This window comes from Alligator sinensis, unplaced genomic scaffold (genome assembly GCF_000455745.1).
Source record: "Alligator sinensis unplaced genomic scaffold, ASM45574v1 scaffold1039_1, whole genome shotgun sequence".
In the NCBI taxonomy this organism is placed as follows: Eukaryota; Metazoa; Chordata; order Crocodylia; family Alligatoridae; genus Alligator; species Alligator sinensis.
This window is the reverse complement of record NW_005843127.1, coordinates 288,783-302,964: the sequence shown is the minus strand read 5'-3', so window position 1 is coordinate 302,964 and position 14,182 is coordinate 288,783. Positions and strand designations below refer to the sequence as shown.

General features: G+C 48.2%; 1 protein-coding gene across 1 annotated transcript; it reads right to left on the bottom strand.

The window, feature by feature from the left end:
- Positions 1–894: 894 nt before the first annotated feature.
- LOC102379322 (olfactory receptor 2G3-like) lies at positions 895–2,604 on the bottom strand. The gene is made up of 2 exons (XM_006037507.2): positions 1,799–2,604; positions 895–904 (listed from the first exon to the last, which is right to left on the bottom strand). The coding sequence occupies exons 1-2, from the start codon at positions 2,602–2,604 to the stop codon at positions 895–897; spliced, it is 816 nt and encodes a 271-aa protein (XP_006037569.2).
- Positions 2,605–14,182: the final 11,578 nt, after the last annotated feature.

The following is a 14,182-nucleotide window of genomic DNA, read 5'->3' as shown; positions in this document are numbered from 1 at the left end:
GAGGGGGAGGCAGCTGGCCCCAGGGCACCTCCCTCTAAAACTACGTGCAAAGATGCCTGGGGTGTGGGAAGCTCCTTGCCCCAGCTATTCAGGAGCCCCATGGCCCCTGAACCCAGGAGCTGTGGGCTTGGCTGCAGCACAAGAGAGCGGTTGGCCTGCAGGAGAAGGTGGCGGGGCAGCAGGGTGAGGGGGCGCGGCTGGTGGCTGCCTGGGCCCAGGCTTGCCTGGCCAACTTACCATGGTCCTACTGCACAGCAGTTTGTTGGTACTGTGCAGTAGCATCTGAAAAGAACCATGCAGGGACTGAATGACTGCGAGTACTAAGCATACAATTACTATACGACTGCACAGTAACAACTGCACAGTTTGCCACTCATGTAGACGTGGCCTCTGAGTTTGAGATTCTCACCTCCCATTTCTCAGAATAGTGCCAGAAGCACCAGACATGGCCTACCCCAGGCTAAGAGCACCACTCCTCATGCCAAAACTAGCTGACTGTAAAAAAAAGGATGCAAGAGTAACATGACTAGGAGAACATGCAAGAGGGAGCCTGATTCTGTAGCTGCAGGAGGAGGTCCTTGACATGGGAGACAAGGAGTCCTGGTTTTGCTCCCCAAATTGTTTATGCACTTGGCATTCAATGGTCATTGGATAAAATTAATAGACAGCAGGGTGAGGGGGCGCGGCTGGTGGCTGCCTGGGCCCAGGCTTGCCTGGCCAACTTACCATGGTCCTACTGCACAGCAGTTTGTTGGTACTGTGCAGTAGCATCTGAAAAGAACCATGCAGGGACTGAATGACTGCGAGTACTAAGCATACAAGTACTATACGACTGCACAGTAACAACTGCACAGTTCGCCGCTCATGTAGACGTGGCCTCTGAGTCTGAGATTCTCACCTCCCACTTCTCCAGAAGCACCAGACATGGCCTACCTCAGGCTAAGAGCACCACCCCTCATGCCAAAACTAGCTGACTGTGAAAAAAAGGATGCAAGAGTCACATGTCTAGGAGAACATGCGAGAGGGAACCTGATTTTGTAGCTGCAGGAGGAGGTCCTTGACATGGGAGACAAGGAGTCCTGGTTTTGCTCCCCAAATTGTTTATGCACTTGGCATTCAATGGTCATTGGATAAAATTAATAGATATAACTGGGAACCCACTGGATGTGTTTCATGCAGACACACTTTGGACTCCAGAACTATACCAACCCTTTCCTCTCTGTAAGCCATCTGTAACTGGAGGAGTGAAGGATCTTCTCAGTTCTGCCTACTTCCCACCTAGGTGGTTAGGGCACTTTGCAGTGGCAGATATGGGTTCAGATCCCCCTGAGACTGAGGTAAGGCCTCATTATGACACAAATGCCTTCCTTACTGCTTTTGGGCAACATGTCAGGAAGAAAAGGAAGGGCCAAATAGGATCAGCCTGTGGCACACAGTAGCTGGCCATGGATAAGATAAGAAAAGAGCAGGCTGAAGTAGAATTGCACTGCTGCGGTGAGAAGCGTGGTGTGAGGGCATGCCACAGACGGACTTAACAACATCAGGAGGAGAACAGGCTGTGGGTCATGATGTTTTTCTCCTCTGGGGGCAGAAACTTGATTTTCAATAAAACCCAATTTTGACGGTAATTACATGTGATGTGTCACAGGAGAGAGAAGAGGCCCAAAGGACTGAAGAGAGTAAAAAGAAAAGGGATATCTTGGGGCTAGAAGTGGAAGGAAGGGAAATGCTCCAGGAGGGGAACAGAGGGTTGCATGTCCAGTGACTAATCCCAACCTAGAAGGCCTGGGTGGCTGGCTTTCTCCAAAGCAGTCTCCTTAGGGCCCCATGTACCTCCTTGTTCCTCAGTGTGTAGATCAGGGGGTTCAGCGTTGGGGAGAACATGGTGTAAAACAGGGAGACAATCTTGCCCTGATCCTTGGAGGGAGGCTGCAGGTACATGTAGATGGCCGGGCCATAGAAGAGTGACACCACAGCCAGGTGGGAGGTGCAGGTGCTGAAGGCCTTGCGCCTGGCCTCAGCTGAGCGGATCCTCACCACAGCAGCACCAATGTAGCCGTAGGAGACCAGGATGAGGCTCACAGGCACCACCAGGATAAGCACACTTACAGACAAGAGCACAGCCTCGTTGAAAGATGTGTCAACACAAGCCAACTTGAGCAGTGCGGGCATCTCACAGAAGATGTTATCTATATGGTTCTTACCACACCGGGGCACCTGCATAGTTGGCAAGGTATTTGCCAATGAAACGACCAGGCCACTGAGCCAGGAACCAGCAGCCATGAGCAGGCAGAGGCGATGGCTCATAATTGTTGTGTAGTGCAGGGGCTGGCAGACAGCAGCATAACGATCGAAGGCCATGACTGCTAGCAGGAGGCACTCTGTGGAACCCAGGCCAAAGGCGATGTAGAGCTGGGCCACGCACCTACCCCAGGAGATGAACTTGCGCGTACTGTGGAAGTTCACCAGCATCTGGGGGCCAACGCTGCTGGTGTAGCAGATGTCGAGGAAGGAGAGGTTGCTGAGGAAGAAGTACATGGGAGTGTGGAGACGGGGGTCCAGCCGGGAGATGACAATGATGGTGACATTCCCAAACAGCGTCATAATGTAGCAGATTAAAACAAACACATAAAACAGCAGTTCCAACTGTGGTTGATCAGACACCCCCACCAGGAAGAATCCCTCTACAGTACTCTGGTTTTCGTTAGGCTGATTCTCCCATGCTGTTTTGCTATGCATCACCTGTAGATACAGAAATAGCAAGGGTGACAAAGACCCTTCGGGCAGGAGGTTTGTGAGAACAAGTATCGGAGCGTGATCCTGGAGGGCTGTGCAGCTCAGTGAGCTGATGGTAGTACACCCTAGTGAGTGGATCTGGAAAAGGCTGGAGGGGTGGGATTGTGAGCATTGGTATCAATGTAGAATCCATGACTAGGAAACTGTGCCCAGTGCAAGAGATGACGTGAGAATGTCTACAATGGGGATGTCCAACCTGTGGCTCATGGGCTGCATGTGGCCTACAAGGGGTTAGTTTGTAGTAGGGGTGTGCGAAGTGGGCCCTATTCGACTTGGATTCGGCCTGAATCAGGGACAGTGTTTCAATTCGTTGATGCAGATCAGTGTCACTGATTCAATTCGGCCAAATCAGCCCATGAGCCACAGGCTGGACATCCCTGTTTGTAGTCCCTGACCCCTCTGCCGGGACGAACTTCCCTGATAGCTCTGGATGCAGTAGTAGCTGGGACCTTGATGCTCCCTCTATGGCCTGTGGCTTCTGCCTCCTGCCCATGTCCTAGGGGATAGGCAGTGTAGAGGGACAGTCCATGGTGCCGAGGTCGGGGTGGGAGGCACCCAGCTCAGGCTGCTTAAGGAGCTGGACAGCTCAGGCCTTAGACATGCTTGTTGGTAGATTAGTACCTGGTCACCCTCTTAATTGAGAGCCTTTTTACTTACAGGATCAGCTCCCACTAATACAGAGTATACCTATTTGATGATCCAGTCCTTGCCTTTTTCATGTCCTTGTGACAAGGCATTTATCAGAATGCACAGATTCTTTGTAATCTTACAGTGCCATGCAGTGAACACTTCTGCTTTGGCCTAAAAATTTGCAACCTCTAGACTTTCAACCATGCGCTTTAGCACCCACACCACCCCAGCCCTGGGGAAACCAGTGATTTACAGCAGAAGACATTCTTTCTTTCTAGTACAAAAGTCTGGGTTTTGCTAGCGTAGAAATAAAGCCAGTACCAAAAAGAATCACAGCCTTCTGTCACATTGCTGTATTGGTAAACGTTTCTGGTGGAGGGTGTTAATTTTTCAGAAGCCAGTTAGACTATAGGAAACTGGTTTTAAAATAGAGTGAGGTGATGAGTTATCCACAATCCATGGGTACTTTTACATGTGCTCTGGGGTTAGTGGGTGGTGGTGCTTTAATTAGAGCAGCTCCAAGAGTTGCTGTAATTTAAGCAGCTCTGCATCTCATGTATCAGTGTCCCTGTGTTTAAAAATGGTGGTGGAGGTGCTTGTACTAAAGCTCGATCAACAAGCTTTAGTTCAAGTGCTCCTGCTGTCATTTTTAAGTGCGGGAATGCTGATATATGAGATGCCAGAGGCTGCTAGAGGATGGCAATTGTCACCCTCCAGCAGCCTCGATTAATTGAATCTGCTCTGATGTGGTGGTAGTCCATCACATCGGCACAGTTTCCACGTTCATGTATAGGTGCCCCATGGCTACAGTTGTTCCCCAGAACATGTGAATATTGTTTATGCAGATTTTAGATATAATAGAAGTCAAACAGGGAGACTGGAGCTGCAGCTGGTATGCATGAGAAGTAAAGATCTATGAAAGGTAGTGACACTTGACATTCCATCCAGGAAGAGCACACAGCAACTGCTGCAGCTCCCTGAGCCTGATGAAGGGTTTTTGAACCCGAAAGCTTGCTTAATAACTATTCTCCAACCATTTGGGTTGGTCTAATAAAAGATATCAAATTCACCCAAGGAACCTTGTCTGCCTATGACACTTGACATAGCACTTGAAGTATATTTGAATTCTTTGTAAAAGTACACTACCTCTCTGTCCAGGCTTCCCAGGGGAGTTGTGTTCCTAGGGGACATGATGAGAGATGGGATTAGAGAGTAAACTGCTGCAGCCTTGCCAGGTTTGTTCAAAGCAGCAAAGCAAAGAGTGTGTGGGCCAAAGAACCTGGATCATAGTTTGCGTCTATAGAATTGCATTGGTAAAAACAGTGTCCCTCTGCATCATTATATTTCTAAACTATCCATGTAGACCTTTAACCTAAATATGAATCCTTCTATAACCGGATATACAATGTTATTCTTTATTTGCTAGCAAAATTCATATTTTGAGAATTTCAATTATGTTTGTTTTTGCTTTCGCTCCATTGGAGGACTCATTTTGCTGAGAACAGGGACTGTCAAAACATAACCCTCCAACACCTCTTTTTCATAGATAGAATCAGAGAATCATTGAAACTGAGAGTTGGAAGGGACCTCAGGAGCTCATCTAGTGCAACCCCCTGCTCAAAGCAGGACTAGTCCCAGCTGGATCATCCCAACCAAGGCTTTGTCGAATCAGGTTTTAAAAACCTTCAAGGTTGGAGATTCCATAACCTCCTAATGAGAAAGTTTTTCCTAATATTTATCCCAAACATCCCATGCTGCATCTTGAGACCATTGCTCCTTGTTCTGTCATCTGCCACCAGTGAGGAAAGTCCAGCTCCATCCTCTTTGCAACCCCCTCCAGGGAGTTGAAGGCTGCTATTAAACCCCCTTTTGGTCTTCTCTTCTCCAGACTACATAAGCCCAGTTCCCTCAGCCTCTCCTAAGAAGTCATGTGCCCCAACTCCCTCATCATTTTTGTTGTTCTTTGCTGGATTCTCTCCAATGTGTCCACATCCTTTCTGTAGTGGGCGGCAGAGGGGTTGTGTGTGGCAAAACAGGACACAGTAGTCCACAAGGGGCCTCACCAGTGCCAAATAGAGGGGAATAATCACTTCCCTTGATCTGCTAGCAATGCTCCTACTAATGCAGCTCAGTATGTCATTAGGCATTTTTTCAACAAGGGTACACTGTTGGGTCATACTGAGCTTCTTGTCTAATGTCAGCCCAGGTCCTTTTCTGCAGAGATGCTGTTTAGCTAGTCAGTTCCCAGGCTGTACCCTTGCATGGGATTGTTCTGTCTCAAGTGCAGGACTTTGCCCTTGTCCTTATCGAACCTTATGAGATTTGTATTAGTCCAAGCCTCCAACTTCTCTAGGTCTCTCCAAATCCTAGTCCTACCCTCCAGCATATCTACTCGTCCTCCCAGCTTGGTGTCATCTGCAAACTTATATCCCATCTTGCAGGTTGTTGATGAAGTTATTGAACACAACTCAGTTCAGTTCAGTCTCAGGAAAATGAATTTTAAAAAATCCCTTAAAAACTCTCCATAGTTTTAGAATAATCAGTTTTTTTGTCCTTTTAAAGAATCTGAGGGTTTGGGAGTTACAGTGCATTTGAACTGAACAGTTAAACTTAGAATTGCATGCAAGGAAACTTTCCAAAAATGTGAAAAGTAATTGCATTCACCTTCAATATCTTACATGATCATAGAATAACGTCAAGACAGGATCAGTACTTTTTTTTTTCTTTTACATAGGATGTCTCTTGACATCAACTGTCAGTAAAGATTATTAATTGAATACATATATCTAAAATGTTAGAGTACAGAAAGTGATTGACTAACAAGTTTCTCATTTGCAGACACTCGAAACAGTCCACCCCAGTGTAAAATTTCCTCTTATTATTTCATGTTTTTAGAAAGTAACTGCTATTTATGAAAAAAAAGGTTTATATGTTTGCATCTCCTATCAAATTCCTTTATTACTTTTGTAACGTTAAGCACACAATTCATTGTGAACAATGAAAATCCTCTTTCACATGTGTTACTATTTCAACCTTAGGTTAAAGGTGATTTTTTTCTTTAAAATGTGAATGATATCCATTTGAGTATTGCATTGGAAGAAACATTGACCCACTGTACAAAACAGAAAATTGTAGGTGTCTTTTTGCTTTGCCTTTATGCAACATGAAGAGAACCACCTAAAGTTTTAAGCTTTAATAAAAGATTGTTCCTAACTATTCTATATATTTCTAGTAAGCTCAATTTTCCCCTAAGCAACAGTTCATAGGCTCTTTTGCTAATTAAGCTACTGAAATATTGATCCTGTATATTTTTACCATTACATTTAGTATTATGGAATGCTTTCTGGGCTTGCAGAATAACGCACACACAAGTACATCTAAATGAGATGCTTTACTGCAAAGGAGCATAGTTTACTGTGCAGTAACTGTGTGCATCTACACATGCACATGCTTAATGCACACTAAACCTCACTAATCGTAAGTAAATTTGCTACCTGCAAATGCAAGTAGCAAATTTGCTAATGATTAGTAACGGTGTAGTAGCACTCATGTAGACACCTGACCAGGAGCAAATCTGGGCCCAGTCAGCCAGCCACCAGAGTATGGGAGATTACTCCCTGCCTCTGGCAGCTACCTGCTGCTGGGGTGCCCTCTGCCACCAGAGCCTGAGCAAAGACAATGTCCCCCTGCCCCTGCAGCAGGAAGTTCCAAGCTCATAGGAGACAGCGTAGGGATCTCTTGAGAGTTTTATAACCCCAAACACAAAATTTCAAATATACACAGGAAGGGGGCAAGGAAGGAGAAGAGAAATCTAAGTGAAAAACCGGTAGGCAGAAAGATGAAAGAGCTTTGTCCAGCTGCTGCATGACTTCTCTGTTCTTTTGGATTTGGCATTAAGCAAGAAAAATGAAAACAAGAATGGGAGAAAACCTGAAACACAGGAATTCTCCATCAACATCTTTGATAGGTGTTAATTAATAAACTCCCCTGATTAGTTGTAAATCTTTCTAAGAATCCAGGGCATGCAGGGGCAGTGACTGGAACAGTGCCAAGGAAAACCATAGTTCTCATACAGCTCTTCCAAACCAGAAAGCAAGAGTGGCTTTGGCCACTGCTGCCTGGCTTAGTTTTCTCAGTTGAAGTGATAGCCTCTTGAGAGGCATAAAAGAGTGTGGTGAGTGAGAGAAAAAGTTGCAAAGTAATATTTTGGAAGGATGGTTTTGTGGCTTATACCAGGGTGAGGATTCAGGAGACTTGAATTCTGTTCCCTGTTCTGCCACAGGCTCTGTCTGGGGTCTCTGGTCAGTCCCTTCCTCTCTCTGAGCATAAATCTACTCTCCTTGTATAAATCTAGAATAAAAATTTCCCCACTCTGTTGTGCTACTTATCCAGTTAAATTGAGGTACCTTGATTGTTAGGTGCCTGTCTCTCCCCCAAGCCTGTCTGTGCAGCACCTGGAACAATGTGGCCAAGTGTCAACTGAATGAAGGACTTTCTCTGCCTGGGTGTCAGTGCAGAGCTCAGCAAACATGGCCCTCATTTGAGCTGGGGCAGAGGCAGCCTCTGCCTCTGTGTCTGCTATACCTTTACTGCCTGGCACTGTGGGACCCTAATCTCAGCTCAGGCTGAGGCTGTCTCTCACTGAGTGCATGCATAGCCCCTGCAATAATGAGCTACAGAGCTTCACTTGAGCCTCTGAGTCCGGTCATGACACAGATTCAGTATAAACCTTTCAACTGTCTGTCTTAGAGACAGACTGTGAGGACCAGAGTACAATTTCAGCATGAGCAGAGAAGGAGCCTGGAAGACATTTCATGCCCAGATCCACCAACTAGATGCTGTACTGGAAATCCAGCACCTACCTGGAATCGTCTGAGGTTCTTCACAGCCAGGCCAGTGGTGCCACGAGATCCAAGTGCACAGTTGAGACTATTCTTGGCTCTCTCCAGTAACAATGCAATCTGTGCTGGGATTTTCAAGGGGCTTCACTGACCTAACTGCCCAGATTCTGCCACATAGCTCATAGTCAGTGAGTTACTCAGTTGTTCCCATTATCACTATATTAGCCCATGGCTGTTGGGCAGTCTTTCCCTCCAGCAATTCTTCTCTTCCCTCCCCTCACCCTGTAGGCCACGTCAAACCCTTCCCTCTGTTGCTTGGACTCACCTCCATTACATGCTGGTTCTGATTGTCCCAGTATCTCCTGCCTGGGCTGTGCCCAGTAGTTTAGTTTTGTGGACAGATCCCGGATCAGTGATCTCTGATCTCCCTTTTGCAAGGGAGATGGCAACCTCTGGTTGTGGAGCTGCAATGGCTCCGAAGCACCATAGGCAGGGTAAATCTAGCTGTCCTGTCTGCGCGCAGAGAAGCAGAATTGCTTGAAGCTGACTCTGGAAGTCCAGAGCAACAAGGGCTGCTTCACATCCCAGTGGCTAGGTGGTCTGGGAGAAGGCTCGCTCCAAGACAAGCACAGCCCCTCAGAACCAGCATCACCCTGCTGTCAGGTCCCCCAGTCCCAGTACCAAGGCTTGATTTCTAGTAAGGGACCTGGAGACAATCCAGACCCTTGTGTCAATGCACTGCTGCCAGGCAGGGGTGTCCTAAGTCTGTCTCCACTGGAAAGGGTTCTGCAGAGGCCACTGACATTGCTGATGGGAGAATTAGAAATGCCAGCTGTGCCCCGGTCAAAGTGCATGCGAGAGAGGGAGAGATGAAGAAAGATGGAGAGAGAGACAACCTCAGTTGTAAGGAGACAGTGGCTGGATCGCTGCCAGTCAGGGAATATGGAGAAGCAGAAACAAAGGGATGGGCTGCTATTTATAACAGGAGAGAGGGAGAGTGATACATACACCAAAAAAAAACAACCCCCCCCAACCTCCACATACTAAGAAAAAAGAAATAGCAATAGAAAGAAATACAAAGAGAGAACTAAAAAAGGGGGGCTGTGTGTGAGATTCCCTTGAGTGACTCTGGGGAGGCTCCATACTGGGACATCCCTCACCTGACTTCAACAAAGGAGATTTTGGTGGATGCACGGCACAAGCAGCCCTGGCAGAGTCGGAGTCCCAGTTGGAGGTACCGATGCCCCTGACTCCTCGTTAGGCCCCCAGGCTGTAGTGCAATGGGCATTGTTAGCATCCTGACATCTGGTCTGCCTTGGGAGAGTGGAGAAGAGACCTGGGTCTTATTAAATACATTTCTTATTGTGCGGGCCACCTCCTGATCCCGTCTATGTCGCCATGTGCGAGCTGGGAGCGATATGTGGACCCGTCTTTGCGCACGCGGGCTGTGGCCAGCAGCCCGGGCACACGGGGTCAGAAGGGACCGCGGGGCGGCAAGGAACGCATGGGCTAGAATTAGTCACAGAGGCATAGTGGTTGATTTAAAGATTATTTACTTAAACCCAAGATGGTCGCGGTGTAGGCTGGACAGTTTCCAGGTTCAGCTCCGCTTAAATCCTCGTTGGAGGACTATGACAAACTCGGTTCTTGGGCCCCGGAGTTGTTAAGGCTCCGCGGGTTCGGCAATTTCTTTCCCACGGAGTTATCGAAGCTCCGTGGGTTTGGTTCGGCTCTCTGGCCCCGGAGTTGTTAAGGCTCTGTGGGTTCGGATCTTAAGTATATAGGATAGGGATACGTCTAGGATTGCGCTCGGCGACGGGGAGAGGCCAGAGGCTGTTTAGACCTCTGTTGCCTTCTTAAGAAATGCGTTGGGTTCGTAGAGATCTTCACGCTCTCCCTCTTGGACTCCAATTGCTTTCTCTCCAACTTGGGCGGAAACCACTCAAGCTCTTTATACGGCTAGCAAGCCAATTGCTAGCCGCCACGTGTGCATAATTTAACACAAGCCAATAATGGGGCTCGAATTAAAATACAAATGGTGGGAACTCCTTTGCACCGTGCATTTCTGAGATGCAAAAGAAATGCCCCATGCAAAGAAAGCTATAAATTGGCGGGAAAATTCTCCGTTGCACCGGAGGTCTTCTCTGTAGTAGGAAACTCCACCGTGCAAAGAAGCTGCAATTTGGCGGGAAAATAATTTAGCAGTGCCGAAGCACGCACAAAACAAAAATCACAACTTTGGGTTGTGACACTTATTTGTGCTGGAGCCTTCGAGGAGCCCCATGCAATGTGCAGGCAGATCATTAAAAAGTTTTTGTGCCCAGTTCAGAAATGAACCAATGTGAACTCAGGGAACTGAGCTCCGTGCAATTTCAAGGCAAAGGAGAGGAGGCAGGGCTGGAGATGCGAATGGGAATGTAAAATTGCCCTAGTGGATGTGGCCAATGTCCTTCTAGTCCAGTGTGCAGCAGAGGCCACCCCCAGCTTTGGAGGGACACACCTGTGGACAAGTGCAGTGCCTACTGCTTTTCAGAGGACTTTCTTACTTATCCACGAGTCGGTTATTCATGTATGAATTAGGGAGTGCTGCTGCACACAAATGAATCATTTCATGCTGCCCCATGTGTCTTGCCTTCATTCATCCAAATCTTAACTTGGTAGCATCCTTTTGAAGGAAATTGGAGATATTGCCTCACTCATCCCACCATTGACCCGGTGTAACCCTCCTAAAGTAAGTAGAGAAAATTTTCTTCTCCCTTGAAGAGGAGTGACCCCACTGAAGTGGCAGGGGTTGATTCCTTCCTCACATTCACTGGTGGCAACCAAGGGTGACCACAGTGACTCCTCCATGGGTAAGCAGGGAGCAGCAGGGGATCTGAGGGCTGAGGATGCAGGGAATGGATGCAGGTACAGGGCAGGAAGAAGTAAGGAGCCGGCAGGGATTTTTATGAGCTGGAGGACAGGGGTGTGGTGAGGCCTATGGAAGCTGTCCCCCATGTTTGGCCTGGGACTGGGGGCGTTGGGTTCTGTTCCCTGTTCAGTGACCAGGGCTGGATTAAACCTTTAGTGGGCCCTAGGCAAACAAATTTATGGGCCTGGATGGTTGAGACCACCTTCCCACCCTGGTGCTGCCACCCGTTGGGAATGGGGCTTGGAGCCACTCTAGGAAGCAAGGATTCCCAAGGTGGCTTTGGTCCTGTGTGCTAGACTATGCAGCTCCAAGCTGACCCCTTGTAAGCAGGGCGGTGGTACTTCCATGGCTGAAGTTGGTGTGTGTATGCTGTTTGGACACTCCTACATGGCTTGTTAGATCCCAGTCTCCCTTGGCAGGCGTAGAAGGGTTCTGCTCCAGCCCCTTTTGCTCAGTATCGATACTGCTTCATCGGGAAGGTACTTGAACTCTGTGCAAGTCCCTGAAATGTTAGTCAGAAAAGCCCCCAGTTCATGAGTGTTTGTCACTGGAAGTGGAAACTACTCCCACTTTTGCTTCATTGTCACCCCAGGTCCCTCGGAGAGTTGGAAGGCTTATGAAGAAAAGGAAATTTGGCCATGTGGTGAATGGGCCATGAACCACCTGGAAGGAAGAAAGGGCCAGGGGAATGGGGATGCAGAGTCCTGCTTCTGGCTTGGAGCTACTGTCTGGGACAGATGCTCTACATATTTGCATGCAGAAAAGGGGGTCCTGGGGTTGTGGTATGGCCCCTCAGTGGGATGTCATCAACTGCATGGGAACACCCTGTCCAGATCAGCTCAACTAACAGAGTGGTTCTGAGTGAGGTGCCCTGCTCCATTCAGCTCAACCGCCACCCCAGCTCCCCTGTATAAATGTATATAAGAGGCCATACTCTACACCAAACGTGATTCTCTGATCCTTACCCTAGCGTCAGACACAAATACTTTGTACCTGTTCTCTGTAGTTCCCCAACTGAATCCTTACCACCCATGAGGGAGAAGGGAAGGAACTCAGATTCCCAGAGATGCAAGGTTCCTTAAATTCCACTTTAATAGTTGTGGTGGGGAGCACTAGAAAGTCCCTATATGGCAGCTCATGTGGACAGAGAGGACCTTGGGCTTCTTCCTAAGTGAAGAGCCCCCAACACAGTTCCATGAGCAGTGTGAAGTGGCTCAGACCCAATGGAGGCACGAACCACACTCAAGACACTGCCAAGGACGGGGCAGCCTGAAATAGTCTCAGGACTTTTACAGTAGTTGTGATGCTCAGATTGCTCATCCCAAAAATGCAACTAACCCACAGCAGCACCACATGGCAGCAGCAGCCTTACAACTGATCCTCAGATTGCTTCCAAGGGGAGGGTCTGAGGTTAAGTGGCTGAATCAGTAGTTAGAGCATGCCCCATAGTGCTGCTTAGCTCCTGTGGCATGTGGTTTCCTGCAAAGCCTCTGTCTTTCACTGAACCCACAATCACTGCATTTTTCTTTTGGCCTCACTGTTTTTGTTCACTACTTGCTGAGAACCGTCAACTGACAAACTCTGAGATGGGGGCAGTTGTTTTATTCTTATAGTTGAAATCTCATGTGAGGAGGACTGAGGACAGGCAGGGAGAAGCTGAGCCATAGCATGCACCCTTTGTAAGAGGAACTTCAGATGCTGTAAATGCTGGGTGTTCTTAGAGGGGCTCTTTTCCTAGGGCCCCACTGCTCTACTGACACCACATTTGAACTGCTATCATGCTTAACACTGGCACCAGGTGCAGCAGTACTTGGGTAGGTCCCCCGTTGTACACTGCTTAGGAGACTCGGTGTTTCCATGGAATGTGATTTTAATCTTCACCTAGTGAAGGCCTCTCTGTTCCTCTCTCCGGCCTGTCACTCCTTTGGCCATCTACTTTCCTATCCTGTACAAGCACATGCTAACATGGAGGGTGCTCTTATAAAAAGTCACAGTGAGAACCTGGTGAATGAAATTCAGCCAATGTACCTTTATTGGTCTGGGTTCCCAGTTGGAGATGCCAGGTTGGTAAGCGTGGCGCAAGGTAAAAGAACATTCAAAGGCACATGCACAGAAAGGAAAGATTGAGCCAATAAAATAGCACTTGTGACTGCATATCTGTAGCAGGGTTTCATAGTTCCTACAAAACAGCCATGGCCAAGATTTACAGTAGCAAGCAGCCACTTTGGGGATCCACAGTATTGCTAATTGTCACAATCCCAGTGGCGATGCGTAGGGGGTGTACTGAGAGCACCGGTGCACCCCCTGACTGGCCACGCTCCCCACTTAGGCGATGGGCGAGGGGGGCAGGCAGAAGTGCTGGTGCCCCCGCTGTGAGCACCGGCCGGGGAGTGGAAGTGCTGGATGTAGGCTGAGGCCATTTCTGAAAGCGCTGTGGTCACTTTCAAGAGCACTGCGGCCGCTTTTAGGAGCAGCGTGGCCAGTCACCGGTTGGTAAGTTTTGCCGTGGGGGGACCCTCCCCAGGTTGGTGAGATTGGCTGGGGGGGACTCTCCCCGGTTGCTGACTGGTCGCTGGGGTGGGGGGGGGGGCACATGCCCCGCCTGACTAAGGTGGCACCAGTCACCCATGCACAATCTTGTAGCAAGTCCTATGAGATTTAGTCCTCTGCTTAAAGCTTTGACTCCTTATTGTAAGTCATTGTAAGAGAAGCAAAGGTTTTTGGGAGGTGATATCTTTTATTGAAACTTCCTCATTGGAAGAAAGTTAGACAAGTTTTAAATGCAAGACATTTATTAGATCTTGCATTCAAAAGCATGTTTAACTTTAATGCAGTCATACAGTTAGACCAATGTAAGATCTAACCCCTAAAACACGCATGCTCCTTGCAATTCCTGGACCATCGTGGCTAAAACATCTCTGTAAAACTACCAGGATTGTAAGAGAACTAGCAAATTGTCCATCAAGAATGACTGGGGGCCGGGGGGAGGGGGGTAGGCAGGCGG

Bases quoted from the DNA above. Each gene is read 5' to 3' on its own strand.
- LOC102379322 (XM_006037507.2), bottom strand. From the start codon at position 2,604: ATGACGCTGTTTGGGAATGTCACCATCATTGTCATCTCCCGGCTGGAC.